Consider the following 15,874-nt stretch of genomic DNA (forward strand, 5'->3'; position numbering starts at 1 on the left):
CCATCCAGGGCTCCCCGGCGGCGGGCACGCCTGCCACCCTGCGAGCGCCGCCTCGAGGCTGCACTGCCACATGCTCCCCTGCGCAGGCACTCGGGTTTTAGTTGGCTGGAAAAAAAAAATCAGCTCCCACGCCCTCGTGCGCGTAGGAGTTTTAAATAAAATTAAAAGAGGAGGGCAACAGAGGACCCCACAGGGATGACTGTTCTTTGGATCAAGATACCCTCCAAAATGCAATACATTCATAGGAAACCCCACGGGGGGGACCCGCGGCTGCTCTCCCCTCTTCCCTGAAACGCTGGGTTCTAAAAAATAGCTTGTTGGCTGCACGCAGCCATGAAATGTCACGTCGCTTAAACACTGCCGACTGCGGACACGGGCGCGCGGCCAAGCCCACAGGGCTGGAGCACTTCCCGCAGGGGCGCGTCCCGGGAGCCGCCTCCTGCTCAGGGCGCAGGTCTCCGCTCATTCAGTGCGAGGGTCAGAGCGACGGAGACCCAGATGTGCCCGTGTGTAAACGGCCCTCGTGGCTGGAGAGGGCGCTGATGCTCACAGGTCAGCAGGAGGCCCCGAGACCACGAGGCCAGGATTCGCATTCACTGGATTGACTTTTTTTCCCCCTTCATGATTAAAAACAGCAGCTCAGTACACAGGATTTTAATAACCCTGCAATATCCCACACAGCGCCTCAGAAAATGCAGAGTGTTCTTAAGAAAAATCCCAAGCATGTGGGACGATGACACTTGGCTTCTCCGGTGGCCACGTTCTCTCCGCGCGCAGGGAAGCCTGTGAGAGCGTCGGCCAGTTGCTAGTCTGGGAAAGCCGCACCCTGGCTGCAGAGACAGGCTCTCTGCCTGGGCAAGCAGCTGGTGTGCGCAGGTCCCGCCGCCCTGAGGTCACAGAAGAGCTGTGGGTGCCCTTTCAGACCCCAATAAATAACAGTCTGTTCACAGGTTCCAGCGTGATGAGAGGGGCCTCAAATGGAGAACTCTGGGCCTCCTCTTCTGGGTCTCGATTGCAGTCGCCTAAATCGGAAGCCAACAAAGGGGTTCATCCAGAGGAGTGAGGGGGGTCCTCCAAAGACAGACTTCATCCCTTCCCATCGAAGCCTCCGCTCCCACGTCGGCTTCTCACTCTTGAGTCTCTCGATCTCCTGGGAGCAGAAAGCAAGTGGCGATGGCACCGCGGTGAGCTCCTGACAGAAACAGGTGAGGCCACGGTTCCCACCACACTCTGGGGCCCCCATTTGTTTCAGAATCAGGGGTTCCAGGGGAATGTGGGCTCGGTGCTCAGCGAAACAGACCCTCCTTCCTGGTGCCACCCCACAGCCACCCTGAGCAAAGGCCCATGTTACCAGCTGGGCAGTGGCCGCCACGGCGTGCGGGGCAGGGGCAGCCTGTCTTCGTTTATCACAAACACTTAGCAAGTGCCTGCTCCGGAACTTCAGTGCAAGGGTGTGGAAGTGGGGAGTCCCTGCCCTGGTCCTGGAAGCTGGGGGGCGAGCCTACCTATCTGCCTGGCCCTGCGCCCCGTAAATCAAACCCCCTGAACATGCCCTGCAGGGAGAGGGAACGACACCCAGAGCACTTATCAGAGTTCTTCCCCTGAGCAAGCACACATGCACCTCTCTCGACACCCCACTTCTTACAGACACGAGCTCGGGCCCATAGTGAGCACAAAGGAGCCGAGGGCCGCGCGTACCGTCTCATCGTTGCAGATGGAGTGGATCTGCGTGCCAAACATGACTGCAGTGAACGTGAAAAACAGGAGCCCCTCAAGGCACAGGAAGATCAGCAGGATCACGGTGATGGGAGGCGAGAAGTCACTGCACTCTGTGAACAGAGAGGAGCGGTTGGGGGGCACCAGGGCCTATGCACACCGCAGGCCGAGCTCAGGACGAGGCACAGTCACTGTCACCCACGGGCAGGAGGCCGGCCCTTCTGAGCAGAAACACACGGAAGCTCCTGCTGAGCAGTCTGAAAGGTTCTGTGCTGCGCCCCTCCCCCGCCGCCAGGTCCCCACTGAGCCCACGCTTGTGGGTTAGAACTACTGAGACGCAGCCGCAGTCAGGAGAGGGTGTGGGGCGAGGGCCATTCGGGCCAGCCCCACCGCCCCTGAGCTGTCTGGCCAGGTGGGGCCGGCCTCTCCCTCACCTGCTGGGGCTTACCCACAGGAAGTGGAGAAACAGTAACCTGGAATGAGGTTTAGCTAATTAGCAAACAAGGTCTGGTGGTTACAACACTAACTTCCACCTGACCTCAAAAATGTGCAAAGCACAAATGAAGGACAGAGTAGAAACGAGGAAGGAAGAGCACGTACACACACGGCGTCACGAAGCTCGCAGAATGGCGCTGTGAACACTTGCCTGTATTTTTCCCTAGAACAATTTCTAAAGAGTGAGAATTTCCTTAAAAACTGGAAAGTGAATTCTCCTCTCCCCCCGCACAGCGCGCACGGGAGGGCGCCCGCCGCCAGCACTTACCAGTCCACTGCCCGCGGACACAGGAGACGAACTGCAGCGCACAGAGGACCAGCGCGTGCACGGAGGACAGCGCGATGTACATCTGCAAGCGGGGAAGAGGCTCAGCGCAGGCGAGGGGTGGAGGGCGCGAGCGCTGTGTGCTGCCCCCCCCAGCGCCACACGGGCCGGGCGGCACCGCTTTATGGAAGGACACACAGCGGGGAAGGAGGTGCTAGGGCGCTGGAGCAAGATCCTGTGACACTGGGACTCAAAGGCCCCGAGAGCAACACGTTTATGGGGGCACGAGCTCCAGCCGAGCCACGTGGTATCGGCGCCTGAGCCCCTGGTGGGGGCGGGGACACCGGGCTGGCGGCAGAGTAAGTCGGCTGCCCAGGGGCAGCTTCCGAGGGGCAAACCCTGAACTCCCTAAGTCCCCCCGCACACGCCTACTCACCGTGAAGAGCACAAAAAACCTCTGGTTCTTCTCGCCGACACAGTTGTTCACCCATGGGCAGTGATGGTCCATCTTCCGAATACATCGTTTGCAAATACTGAAAAGGAGCAGCCCGAGCGTCAGCCCTCCCGCCGGAGGAGAGGAGCACACCCGAGTCAAAGCCAGAGAACAAGGCGCGCGCTCTGGCAGGTCACATGAGAAACCCGCGAGGACGCGCGTGCCGGCGCCGGGCCACTGTGAGCGCGTCTCGTCTTCTCCAGCAAAACACACCTGCAAGTTACCAGCCTCCTCGGAGGCGCCTCCCGCCCCCGCTGGGGACCACACAAGCTCGTCTGTGCGAGTCCCAGCGTTACAAGCTTTAGTCCATTTCAATAAAAAAAAAACAAAAACTGAACTTTCACCTTCAGGGAAAGACACATTCCTGTCTCTGCCCCTTCCTGTCACCAGCATTGAAGCGCACGCCCGGGATCCCTGCACAAGGTCACTTTCCAGCCGCACTTTGCTTTTGCCCAGCATATTCCAAATGTCAGACTTGAAGTGATTTGCTAGGAGTCATCCTTGAAACAGCTCACACTCTTTGAAGTCAAGCCCCCACGTGGGAGGGCTGTTGGCGGTGTCACCTCCAGTTCTGACTCAGTTTCTCTGCGTAGGTTTTGCACCTGTTCAATCCTCTAACTTCTAAAGCGTCCTCATTTTTTAAAAGCAGATTTCTCCAAGTATAACATACATCTTCCAGAAGAGCACCCCGGTAAACGCACGACTCTGAGGCCGAATGTGTATGCACAGCGGGAGACAGTCCCCTGAAAGGTAAGCCGCCCCAGCACCTTAGAGTGGCAGCCCCTCGTCTGTCTGCTGTCTGTCTGTCTGGTTCACCTTTATAAAGATCGGCCTGGCTGAGCCGTGTGGACACCGTCACTGTGCCTGAGAGCACATCAGCGCCCTCCTCTCTCCCCCAGCACACTGGTGCCCACCGCCCGTCCTGGTCCAGCACAGCCCACGAGAAGTCACCGTGTGGCAGAGCCGGTGTGAGCAGAGCACCTTAAGACTACGGCAGCCAGAACCCCCAGCGCGGCAGGCCCGCGTGGCCCACTCCCGGGGAGTGCTGATCCCGCTGAGCAGAGAGGCGAACAGACAAGCCCTAGGCAACCGGGACGGCTTTGGCTCCTCGGAGCGCTACAGCCTGGTGCCAGGAGCACATGCAACGCACCCTGCAGCCCTCCCAGAGCAGGGGCGTGACACCCAGCACTTGGCGGGGGCAGGGAAGAGTCCCCACGGACTCCACACAGCCCACAGCCAGGAAATTCTGAGCACTGCAGGCGCCGTGGGAGGCAAGCGCCCCATCCTGTTTATCTGGCTACTCCCTCTGGGAGTAAGGGACCCCGAAGGCTGTGTGGTTCCCAGACGCCAAGCAACACCTCAGCCCTGAGCAGGCACTAGTCCCCAAAACTAGCTCTTTCCCACAACCCCTGCAAACACAACCCAGCCCTGCCACTTCCCAATCCCCTGAAGACACTGAAAGGGCACCGGTGGGGCGACATGCTCGAGGGAGGAGGTGCGGTACCTGCAATGGGGGGGGGGGGCAAACACAGGGCAGGGGGACTAAAGCGAAGACCAGTCCTGTGGGGGTGGTAGGGAGAACCCGAGAACCTGCTGTGGGGTAGCTCTGGGTGGAAAGACTTGGAGGCAGGGGCTCTGCGGTAACTGTGTGCTGGCCGGAACAACTGGAGAGGCCCAGGCCCTGCAAACGGGGGGAGCTGAGCACAGGAAGGAAGGGAGGCTGGGTGCCCAGGGCCAGGAGCACCCTGGTTTCTACAGGGCTGTGTGCTCTGGGTGGGGGCTGTGGTGCAGCCCTGGGGCCTGCAGGTGTCCCTGTGCCAGTTGACTGCTCTGCACATGCCGCCTGCAGCGGTACCCACAGTGGTGAGAGCACTGGGTTACTAGAGGGGGGCCCGGGACCTGCAGAGATGGGGTGTTGTGTTGGGATATTGTGGGGAAGTCCTAGCACCTATGGGGCTGAGTGTACTGGGTTGGGTCCAGGTGGATGTGAAGGTGGGAGTGCTGGTTGGGCAGAGGAGCCCCTGTACCTGCAAAGGCAGGTGTGCTGTGTTGGGGAGGGTGGGAGCCAATCAACTGCAGAGGTGGGTGACTGGCCGGGAACTAGTGGGGAACCCCAGAACCTACACTGACGAGTGTACTGACTGGGGGTACTGAGAACAGCCCTGGCACCTGCAGGGGTAGGTATGTTAACTACACAGAGCCCCCCTATCTGCAGACAGTGGTAGGTGCCCCGGGTAGAGGGACCGGAGGGGGCCCCGGTACCTGCAGAGGCGGGTGAGCCGGCTGGGGCACACGGTGCTGCTCCAATACCGGAGAGGCCGCGCTCTAGGGACAGGACTAGGGAGGTGTCGCGGCAGCTGCAGAGGTGGGTTACGGGTGGGGACAAGTGGGGAGCCCCAGACCCTATGGAGACGAGCGCACCTGTTGTGGGTGCTGTGCATGGTGGCTGAGCTGGGGCGGGAACTGGGGAAGAGTCGCGGTAGGTGCAGGGGCTCGGGGGAGCCTCACTGCTGCAGAGGCGGTTCAGCTGGGCTGCAGTGCTGGGGGATGCCCCGGTACCCGCAGGCTGTGTGCTCTGGGGGGAAGGGCTGGAGGGGAGCCCCAGTACCGGTACACGTTGTGTGGTCTCCAACCCAGCTCGCTCATCTCCGCAGGTTCCGGGGCCCCCTCCAGTCCTTCCACCCGGGCACCTACCGCTGTCTGCGGAGGTGGGAGCGCCGGCTGGGGAAGGGAGAGCCCAGGACCTTCAGAATGGGTGACTGAGTGCGGAAAGGAGAGGGGGGCCGGGTCCCTGCAGAAGACAGTTTGCGAGGTGACTAGAAGAACACCGCATCTCTGGGCTGTGTGTTCTGGGGGGGGTGTCTATGGTGGCGCCCCAGTACTGGGTGGAAGGACTTGGGAGGAGCCCTGGGACCTGCAGAGACAGGGGCAGCAGCTATGTGTACTGGGGCAGCCCTGGCACACGTGCAGGTGGGAGCTCTGGGTGGAGCATGTAGTGGGGAACCTAAGTTCCTGCGGGGTGTGTGTGCTGACTGGAAAGGGGGGGGCAATGCCCCAGTACCTGCAGATTGGGTGAGCTGAGTGAGGGAAGGACAGGAAGGCCAGGTTCCTGCAAATGTAGTTTTACTGGGTGACTAGAAGAACGCCGGCACCTACAGTGCTTGTGTTCTGGGAGGGGACTATGGCGCACCCCAGTACATGTAGGGGACAGTGCACTCAGTGACCGGGAGGGAGCCGCGGCCCCTTAGTGTGGGGAGACCCACACTATGGCGAGGCACCCAGCATACCCACTGCCGGGACCTGCCTGGCCCCTGCAGCGGTGGGAGCGCTCTGCGGAAGCCAGTACCTGCAGCGGCGGGGTGCGCTAGGTTACTAGAAGGGAGCCCTGGAAACTACAGCGGTGGGTGTGTTGTGTGCGGAGAATGGGGGAGTCCTAGTACCTGCCGTGGTGGGTGCCCGCACTGGGGAGAGCCCTGGCAGACATGAGAGGCCAGGTACCAAAAAGGTAGGTGTGCTAGGTGGGGGCTAGAGGGGAGCCCAACTACCTGCTGAGGTGGGGAGCTACGGTGGGGAGCGTGCCTGCTGTGGCTGCTGTGGCCTGTGCTGGCACCTGCACGGTAGGTGAGCTGGGTGTGTGCACTAGGGAGAGCCCTGGTCCATGCGGACAGTCTGAGGGGGAGCGCCTGTAACTGCAGAGGTGTGTGCTGAGCGGGGACTATGGTGGAGCCCTACTATTTGCAGAGGAGGGGAGTTTTGAGTTATGGGGATACTGGGGAAAGTCAGAGTACCTCCAGCACCTTGGGGAGTTGGTGGAAGGAGAGGGAGGCCACACTACAAAGTAGGTAGTTTTGCTGGGTGAGAACCTCCATAATTAGCTCTGTCCTGGGTGTGGTCTATGAAGAGCCCCTTAGCTGCAGCAGTGTGTGTGCTGGTTTGGTGCTTGGTAGCACCCCGGAACCTGCAGCGATGGGGATGCTGTGTGCAGATACTGTCGGGGAGCCCTAGTGCTACAGTGGGGGGTGCACAGGGCATATATACTGAGGAGTGGGTGAGGGACGCAAGGTTTTAGGTGGAGTTCGAGCCTAGAGTGACGAGTTGACTGGGGACTAGGATGGGGGTGTGGGTAAAGGACTGGGTGGGGTGCCCTGGTACCTGCTGAGGTGGGTGTATTGTATGTGGGCCCCCAGCTCCTACAGTGGGGGATGCTCTGTTGCAGATACTAAGGAACGTCCCGGGACACGTACGGTGGACAAGCTGCACTGGTTGGCGGAGAGGCCCAGTAGCTGCAGAGGTGTCTGCGCTGAATGGGGCAACTTGAACGAACCCCAGTACCTAGAGGTGGGTGTGCCGGGTGGGTGACTAGGGCGAGCTCCAGAACATGCAGTGGTTGGGGAAGGAAGCTGAGCACTGGGGAGGGCTCTGGTTCCTGTAGAGGTGTGAGGCTTGGGGATGTTCTGGGGGGAGAGACCCAGTACCTGCAGAGGTGGGGAGCGGAGCTGGGTGACGGGAAGGGCCCTGCTGTCCACAGAGCTATCGTGTCCAGCAACCATGGGAAGCCAGGGACCTACAGAGATGGATATGCTGGGTTTGGGGACTGCAGGGAGCCCCAGTATCCACGGTGGTGTGAGTGGGACCTGGGGGGAGCTCCAGTTCCTGCAGTGGTGGATGCAACAGGTGGGGATGGCCTGGTACCTGCAGAGTAGTTGTGCTGGGTGATGAAGGCAGCACCCCCGCCCCCAGCCATGGGCGTGCTGTGCAGGGTGGCACCCCAGTGGTGGGTGCCCTGAGTGGGAACACCAGGAAGACCCTGCACCTGCAGAGGCAGTTGTGGTGGGTTGTTACTGGGGGGAGCCCTGTACTTGCAGAGATGGGGGGGGGACTGAGGAGAGCCCTACTACCCGCAGAGATGGGGTGGGGACTCAGGAGCCCTGGTACCCTGTAGTGGGTGTACTGGGTAGGGGGGGGATTATCAGGGAGAGCCCCAGTACCCACAGAAATGGCTGGCTGATTGGGGACTAGGAGGGAGCCCCAGTCCTCAGTGTGGGCGGGCTAGACTGGGGTACTGGGGAGAGCCTTGGTACCTCCAGGGGTGGGTGCACTGTGTGGATGTGCTCGTGCGGCCCCGGTACCTGCAGTGGTGGGCGCGCTCGGGCTTGACGCAGCAGCACTTGGGGCACTTGTAGATCACCTCCCCGGGCTTGAGCTGGAGACTCTCCATGTACTCTTTCGTCGCGTTGCCTTTGGGTACCGCGCCCTGTGTTTAGCAGAAGGATAAAGGTCAGAATCCGCCTCAGCCGTCATTCGTTATAAACTAACGTACAGGGCTGTGGTGGTGGTGGAAGGAGCTGGAGTTCTCAGGCGGGCCCGGGAGGGCGTCCCTGCCACGAAACTGAGCAGAAACCTGGCCCTGCGCCAGCGGCTGTGTCCGAGACCCGCCTGCTGAAGGCGGCGCCAGCAGAGGGCGCTGTGGCACTCCAGGGAGCAGGGCCTTCTCCCTCAAGGGGCTGTCTGCTGACACCCCACGCCTGCAACACTGGGGCTCACCAGGAGGCACTGTCCAGTCTCCCGTAAGCCACGACTGGGGCACAAGGAACAAAACTCAGAGGCACTCGGTCTTCTGGTGCAGTCACATGCCGCCTCTGTGCCGCGTCACCACACACACACAGGCCTGGGCGAGGGCTCCCCCCACGTCTGCTTGCGCCCTGACAGCTAGAGGAGCTGGGGGAGAAAAGGGGGGTGGGGGAGGAAGCGGGGCTTGGGGGTGGGGGTGGCTGAGGGTTGGGAACAAGGGCCACACGGGGTCTCCCAGCCCCACGGCGCCTGTACCTCACACAGACACACGTCTCTGGGGAAGGAGCCCCAGGACCGGCAGCACAGAGACCGTGAGAGGCCCGGAGACGTGGCGCGGTGCCACCAGGTGGAGCCGGGGCAGCCACTGCCAGGCACCCAGGTCCACGCCTCCCGCCTCCTCCACCCCCCACCCCCACCCTCCACGCACGCGTCATTTTGCCCTAAGATCAGAAGCTGTGTGGCCAAGCCAGCCCTCGGCGGTGGGGGAAGTTAAAGGTTAAGCTCCTTTATAAAACAATTCACACACCGCGGTTGGATGAAATTTTCCCCACTATGTCCGGGAGTCTCAGCACGGTTAGGATTTCTGAAAAAAATGCGGCCACATGCTCCGAGGAGCAGGTCAAGGACTCCCATTCCACAGTAAGAGGAAATGGGCCGGGTTTAAACCCCCCCCCCCCCCCCCCCGTTCATTTCCATGAGTCACACAGACTTTTCGCCAATAAAAACAAACAATGCGACGCCACACACTCCTGGAAGCCAACCCCCCACACACACACCCCCTGCGTCTCAGACACCTCCCAGCGTGTGCATGCAGGAGAGAGGCACTGCAGAGTCCCCAGGGGGTGCAGGGTAGGGGCTGTCTGAACCTCACTTCCCAGGGAGCTCTCGCAGACCAGACGCTCGGCCCGGCGGCCACAGGGAGGACTGCCGCGTGCGTGCTGGGCCCGGGACCCCGCTTCCCCAAAACCCGCTGTCCCGGCCGTGGAGGCACCATTTCAGGACATGTGTTTCCTGAAACCTCCCACGCGTTGCAGGGCTGATCTGGGCACCAGGCTCCACCTCCCCGCCCCAAACCACCCGGACTGCACATCGTGAGCAAAGGACTCCGGCCTGCCGCTCACCTGCCACGCCGCCCGCGCTGCCCCACGGGGACGCGCTCTGGCCACGGCCCGGGTCGGGGGCAGTCAGGCTCTGCAAAGCCTGTTTTCTTTCTTTCCCCCTGTAGCCTCCAATCTTGACGCCCTCCACCCCCAACTCCCTGAACGCCTGCGGAATTCCCGAGACCAAACCAAAGAGGAGTTAAAAGTGGAAACACAGGGAAGTGAGGCGAAACTCCAGAGTAGGGTGAAAGTTACAGATCACTGGATAGGACGGGTTCCTTCAATTAAAATACCCCAAAAAAATGACCCAAAGAGTGAAATAAATGAGCTACCTCAGCCAATCACAAGGTGGGACCCTTGTACGAACCCTTGCGGTAGCACGGCCCTTGTGTGGCCAACCTTCCTCCCAAGGAAAGAAGAATGGAGAAGGATGGAGACCTGGAACACACCGCTATGAAGGCATCGGCCGGCACTGCTCCCCACAAGCTGCTTTTCTAAGGAAGAGCCCCTGCTTTCCCAGACACACACACAGATTTCCTAGGAAACGCGATGAGCTGATGCCCAAGTATGTCAGGAGAGCGGAAGCAGGTGAGGGAGTGGCTGACAGTGGGGGTGGGGTGACAGGGCTCCAGTGGATAGAAAACTAAGAAGCCAGCACAACAGCAGGGGCTTTGAGGCAGACAACTCTTGCTGAAATGCCAGCTTTGTCTCCCACAAGGCTGGCCTCACTGCTCACGTGGAGTATGCCCACCTCTTCGAGTTGCTGCGATGAAGGAATGCTCTGGCAGGGGGCCTGGAATGGGGCCCTCCGCCACACACAGGTCTCCCTTTGTCAGGCAGAGGCAAGTGTTGCTGAGAGACGCTGTGCAGAATGGGGTTTAGGACGTGGGTACTCTTGGGGTATGGGGGGGGAGGGTTTTTCCCATTCATTCCGTGTCCTTTCACAATATTAAGATGGGCTGAAGTCTTGGCTTCCAGCAGCGGGGGCCACTGGCTCATTATTAGCTCTCTGATCCATCACGTCAGAAACTCCATCTTCCTTCTTGCTCCTCAAAGGACCAAGGCTGTTTCTCGAGTGGCAACACAAACCCCAGCCGATCCTGCAAAGATGGACTGGCCCCATGACTTTAGGAGGACAGGAAGTCCCAGTGGGTGTAACGACTCTGGTTCAGGCAGGAGAGGACGCCTGACTCTGCTGGGCCAGTGTCTCCTCCAGCATGTGGGCCTGAATTTTACCTTCCTATCTGGTCTGGTCTGTGGGGGCGCCCTTCTTCACCTCCATTTCACATATGCATAGAAGGACAGAAGGCCTTAGGGGACGGAGAAACTGGACCAGTGCCCCCTCAGCCTATTCTTCTACAGCTACTTCCTCCCACTCCACCGTCTGCCAGGGGAATCCTCGCCCTGGGTTCCTCAGGTCCCTGCTGGCTTCAGAATCTTGCCAGCAGAATCCTGGTAACTGGCCTTCCTGACACACTGACATCTGGACAATAGACTTGGTCAGACAGTTCTCCAAGACATGCAAACAGCCGGCAAGCAAGTGGAAAGAGGCCAACCCCAACCACAGCGAGCCAGCGGTCCACACCCACGAGGCGGTGGCTATAACCAAAACGACAAGCCACAACACAAACTGGACCCCCAGGCGCTGCTGGTGGGAATGAGAGGGAGCAGCCTCTGTGGAAAACACTCCTAAGTTCCTCAAGAAGTTAGCCAGAGCGACCACATGGCCAGTAATTCACTCCCAGGCATACACCCAGAGATGAAATGTAGGTACATGTGTGTGCACGTACGCGCACGCGCACACAGAGTATTCATGCAGCATTGTCCACAATCGCCAAAAAACAGCCCAAATGTCCATCAACTGACATGGCTCAAAACAAAAGGTAACTTACCCACACAATGGGATGCCAAGTTGTGGCCCGGGACATTAAGGCGCAGAGCGCGCACCCTGCTGTGGAGGAAAGGCTCCCCGCAAACCTCCTGCTGAGTCAGTGACATCAAAGGTCTAAGATCATGGGACTCCATCTACATGAGCTGCCCAGAGGAGGCAAACCCATAGAAGGCAGATTCATGGCTGCCAGGGACCAGGAGTAATGGGGAGAGTGGGCAGTGATGGCGAAGGGGTGCAGGGGGATGGTGGCACAACTCAAGAGGACGCGGAGCTCCCGACTGCACGTCTTAAATCATGAGTGTCGTAATAGGCGAATTAAGTTTCAATGAAACATACTGCTCTCCAAGATCCCCACTCCTCCTGCACCCTGGAACCCCCATACCTCACAATGCCTGCTCCGGCACTCTCAGTAGTGATCCCAGCAGCACAGTGGGAACAGAGGCATTGGGCGGCACAAGCCCCCAACTTGCCCTGAGCTCTTGGGGCTTCCTGCAGTGCTGAGGCCTTTCAACAGAGGAGGGGCAGGGATGCCTGTACTCAACCCAAAGACAGCGGTCTCGTATGGTCCCATCACACATGCCCACTTCAGGGCACTTGGCACGGATGTGATCCCGTCACCAAAAGGCCTGCCAAGGAGGCCTTGGCCTGGGTTCTACATGCAGGCAGGTGGGGGGCATCAAAAAGGCTCTGCCTATATAAATATTCAAATAGAGACGGGTGGTCCTGATGTGTGATGCTTCTCACACAGAAGAGAGGGGAAGGAGGTATCAGGGGTCAGGACAGGGTCTGGTTCCTGGAGGGAGGCACTGCTGTGTAAGGGAGACAAACAGGGCCCTGTGACAGTCTCTGAGCACAGCCTAAGCCTTGTGCCTGGCAAACGAGGTGACAGCATGAAGAAGGCCAGGCAAAGCCCCTGTGGTATCACCTCAGACACGACAAGCCGAGTAAGTCATTGTCCAACCACATGCTGAGACTGATCGATACCAGCTCATTCTCACACAGGGCCCTAATCTAATTGATAAATCTCTCTCTACCATAACATTACCTTTGTGTACTTTCTTCAGATAAAGCTTAGCATCCCACAGGAACTCAGCCGATTTTAATTTACACACCAGAAGCCCAGTACCAAAGGTTTAAACCCACTGTTTTAACTCTCTGCAATGAGCTTTTTCCCAAATGAAATCCCCTGGGGGCCCCTAACACCTGGCCATGCACACCTGCTCACAGGTCCCCTAGCTGGAGAAACCACGCCCTGGATCTGCAGGCCCCCTTCTCTCCCACTGCACCTCCTGGCTCCGGGGTGAGTCTGTAATCCGCTGCCTGGTCATGACGTCCGTTTGCCCGGCAAAACCTCAAAACCTCAGAGACACGGCTTTAAAGTGACGAGCAGATTCCAGGTCCGCAGGAGCACGGGCAGCTCATGGCGCTGCCAGCTTTGGGGTACGGGGGAGGGGAGGGCCCATCTGTAATCTTGACCTGAACGGACCTGAATGGGCACTGCTGAAAGGTGAGCCCATGTGCCTCCCTGTGCCTGCCACCTGCACCCAGCTCCCTGTGTGCTGAACCTGACCTCCGCTTTGCAAGCGCTACCTCCAAAGCCCCCACCCACACCCGACACAGCCCTCAGCCTGCTTCACAGCCCTGCTACCAGCTAGGGGGAGACGTCTGCTCCAGGGCGGAGCAGAGACAGGAAACTCTGCAGTCGTGGAACTGGAAAGAACTGAGAGAGAACATGGAACCTGAAGCCCAATGAGTTTCCTGGGATCAAGAGACAAGTGAGAAGCCAAGCGCAGGGGTATTCTGGAGCTCTAGTTCGTGCTTCAGAGAAACCAGAGCATTTAAAGTAGGAGGGATTATGCGCACAGACCTTCCTGGAGAAGGCTGATGGGATCCCTCTGCTGAGCGGACAGCCCATGGGCGCTATTCTTCCTTACTCTCCAGGAACCGCTCCTAAGTGCTCTCCCTTCTCCAGGTCAGATGCGGAAGTGCCGGGAGCCTGTGTCCCGGAAGGAGTAACCCCAGGGCACTGCAGGAACGCGCGAGGCGAGTACTCACGGGGTCGGTGAGCATGGTTCTCAGGTGGGATGACAGGGCGAGCACCGCTAGGCTGTTAAAGATGACTCCGTTGACCACAGAGTACCAGAAGTCTTTGGAAGGCAGCAGCATGACAAATGTCACCACGAAGTCTGCATAGACAACCAGAAGCCACGTCATGACTGCGCAGATCATGCCGCAGCCGTCGCGAATAAACCACACTCTGTCCGCCACGTCGGCCTCAGAGGAAGAGGAGGACGAAGAGTCACAGTTGTCATTTTCAGCCAGGAGAGGGTGGTGCTCAATATCGCGGAGACGGTGTCCTGATGACGGCATGGTTCCCGGAGGCACCTGGAGGGGTGGGAGGGAGCTGAGGAGATGCTGGCTTATGCCCCTGCCATGAGCCACCAGGGGCCACTGCTGTCCTTGGCCTTTTTTTTTTTTTTTTAAAGATTTATTTTATTTATACAAGAGCTGGGGCACAGGCCAGAGGCGCGGGAGAGTGAGAGGATTCACCAGAGACAGAGCGGACCGAACAGCAGAACAGGCAGACGGACCGAAAGCACTGCTGAGGGGAGCAGCAGATGAGACAGGAGAGGTCTGCCATGCCATGTGGGCATCTCCCTGGCCAGCTGGGAATTGAACCTGCGCTGCAGAGGCCGTGGACAGCTTCACAGCGCTGTGCTCAACCTGCTGCGCCACCAGGTAGGCCCTCCCTTGGCCTTTTCAGATCTGTGTTCAGATAGTCTGAACACAGACAGCAGGGAAACTAAACAAGTTAAGATCTGAATTTTAAAACCTTTCACCTTGATTACTTGACTGTCTAGGACACAGTAAGCCCATGGGACTTTCCGTTTCAGCCTGGAGTCACCTACAGGTGGCCAGGGCCACAAATGACCTGGGAGAATGGAAAGAACAAGTGAGCATGCCTTGGGGGGCGGGAGGGGGGCGGGAGGGAGCGAAGCTCAGTCCACGACCCCCTCACCAGGGCCTGCTCTCTGTGCCAAAGCCGGCTCAGCCTCATGAGCAGCGCAAGGAAGGCATGAGGTGGAAGCGTGCTCCTCTGCTCTGTTGCGCCCTCACTTGGCTGTGCTGTTTATCCTCAGTGGACTGGCATCGCGCCCTCGTTTTGATATAGGACAGGGAGAGGGGCAGCCCAAAACCCCGCAAACCTGCCTGTTCTACATGGGTTCTGCCATCCGCCGCATCAACACAAAACATAGGAGACTTTAATGGGAAGGAACTTTAATACAACTAGGAAACAATACAGGTAAGGCAAAGAGTCTAGTTTCTAAATGAAGCACCCAAAGTTACCCGTCCCCTCGTGGGTAAAACTCCATCCAAATGGGATTGGCCCAGAGCAAGGCCCCAAAGCCTGCCACAAGTCTAAAGCATCTTCCAGTGGGGACCCACAGCAAAGGGTCAGAAACAACCAGACAAGCCCGGAAGGAAAAGAGCAAAATCAACATCAAGATAAAAACTGCCATTGTCACCTCCCCATGGGTCTCACCCACATCTGTGTCACCCAGTCCACCACCAAAAGACAAGCACAGTTTCTTCACGTGTCTCTAGGCTCCATGCGCCTCCTCCAGGTCTCCTGGCTCCATCCTGCTTCCTTCCTTCCTCAGTCTCTTTTGCAGCTTCTCCTCTTTCTGCTCAGCTCCACCCTCCCTTGGGTGGGGCAGGGAACCTCCAATTGTTAGGGGGAAGTGATGTCCTGAGTTAATCCCATACAGGCTTTGTGGACTCCACCCCCACTCCAGACTAAAACCATCAGGACATTGGGGAAGACAAATCCCATCACCACCAAGGGAGGGTGGCTGGGACCTGAGGGTGGAGTTGGGCAGCCAGGTTGGATATAAAAAACCAAACACGTGGGCCTTGGGCTCTCTGGCTCGCGATCGCTCGCCGCCCGGCTTCACGGCTCCTGGCTGGCGGCCAACACTGAGAGCGCCATTTTGGGATTCCTGATCGGCGGATCGGGTAGGACTCATTTAAAACTTTGTCTCCCGCTTTTCTCCCAGAGCTGTACATTTCCTCATTTCCCCTTCCCTTGTAAATAAACCTTTTATTAACCTTTCACGTGTGCCTGCAGTAGAGCATTGATAAGTCCTTTTAAGCGCGCGGGTGAGGACCCACAGTCAGGCACCCCGTTTTGTATCGGGGTTGCTCTACAACAGTTTCAGCCTGCATGCAAGCGTGCAGCGTGCAGCAAGCAGCTCCCGTTTTTCTATGTTCAACTCTATCCTGTTTGGCGATTGCCTTTCCTCTCGATTTTAATCTTTGAGAAGTCGTCCACGCCTATTAAC

At 58.7% G+C, this 15,874-nt stretch overlaps 1 protein-coding gene across 1 annotated transcript; it reads right to left on the minus strand.

The window, feature by feature from the left end:
- Window positions 1–908: 908 nt before the first annotated feature.
- Window positions 909–14,334, minus strand: ZDHHC7 (zDHHC palmitoyltransferase 7). Its single transcript, XM_084256587.1, has 6 exons — window positions 13,587–14,334; window positions 8,099–8,223; window positions 2,913–3,009; window positions 2,480–2,561; window positions 1,699–1,829; window positions 909–1,150 (listed from the first exon to the last, which is right to left on the minus strand). The coding sequence occupies exons 1-6, from the start codon at window positions 13,899–13,901 to the stop codon at window positions 974–976; spliced, it is 927 nt and encodes a 308-aa protein (XP_084112713.1). The 5' UTR covers window positions 13,902–14,334; the 3' UTR covers window positions 909–973.
- Window positions 14,335–15,874: the final 1,540 nt, after the last annotated feature.

This window comes from Talpa europaea, assembly GCF_964194135.1.
Source record: "Talpa europaea genome assembly, chromosome: 16".
Classification (NCBI taxonomy): domain Eukaryota; kingdom Metazoa; phylum Chordata; class Mammalia; order Eulipotyphla; family Talpidae; genus Talpa; species Talpa europaea.

What these genes read in the sequence shown, in the direction of transcription:
- ZDHHC7 (XM_084256587.1), bottom strand. Translation starts at nt 13,901, where the DNA reads ATGCCGTCATCAGGACACCGTCTCCGCGATATTGAGCACCACCCTCTC. An exon ending in GAACCATGCTCACCGACCCC is followed by an intron (nt 8,224 to 13,586) that starts GTGAGTACTCGC and finishes TGCTAAACACAG; the next exon opens with GGCGCGGTACCCAAAGGCAA. An exon ending in GGTTTTTTGTGCTCTTCACG is followed by an intron (nt 2,562 to 2,912) that starts GTGAGTAGGCGT and finishes CCCCGCTTGCAG; the next exon opens with ATGTACATCGCGCTGTCCTC.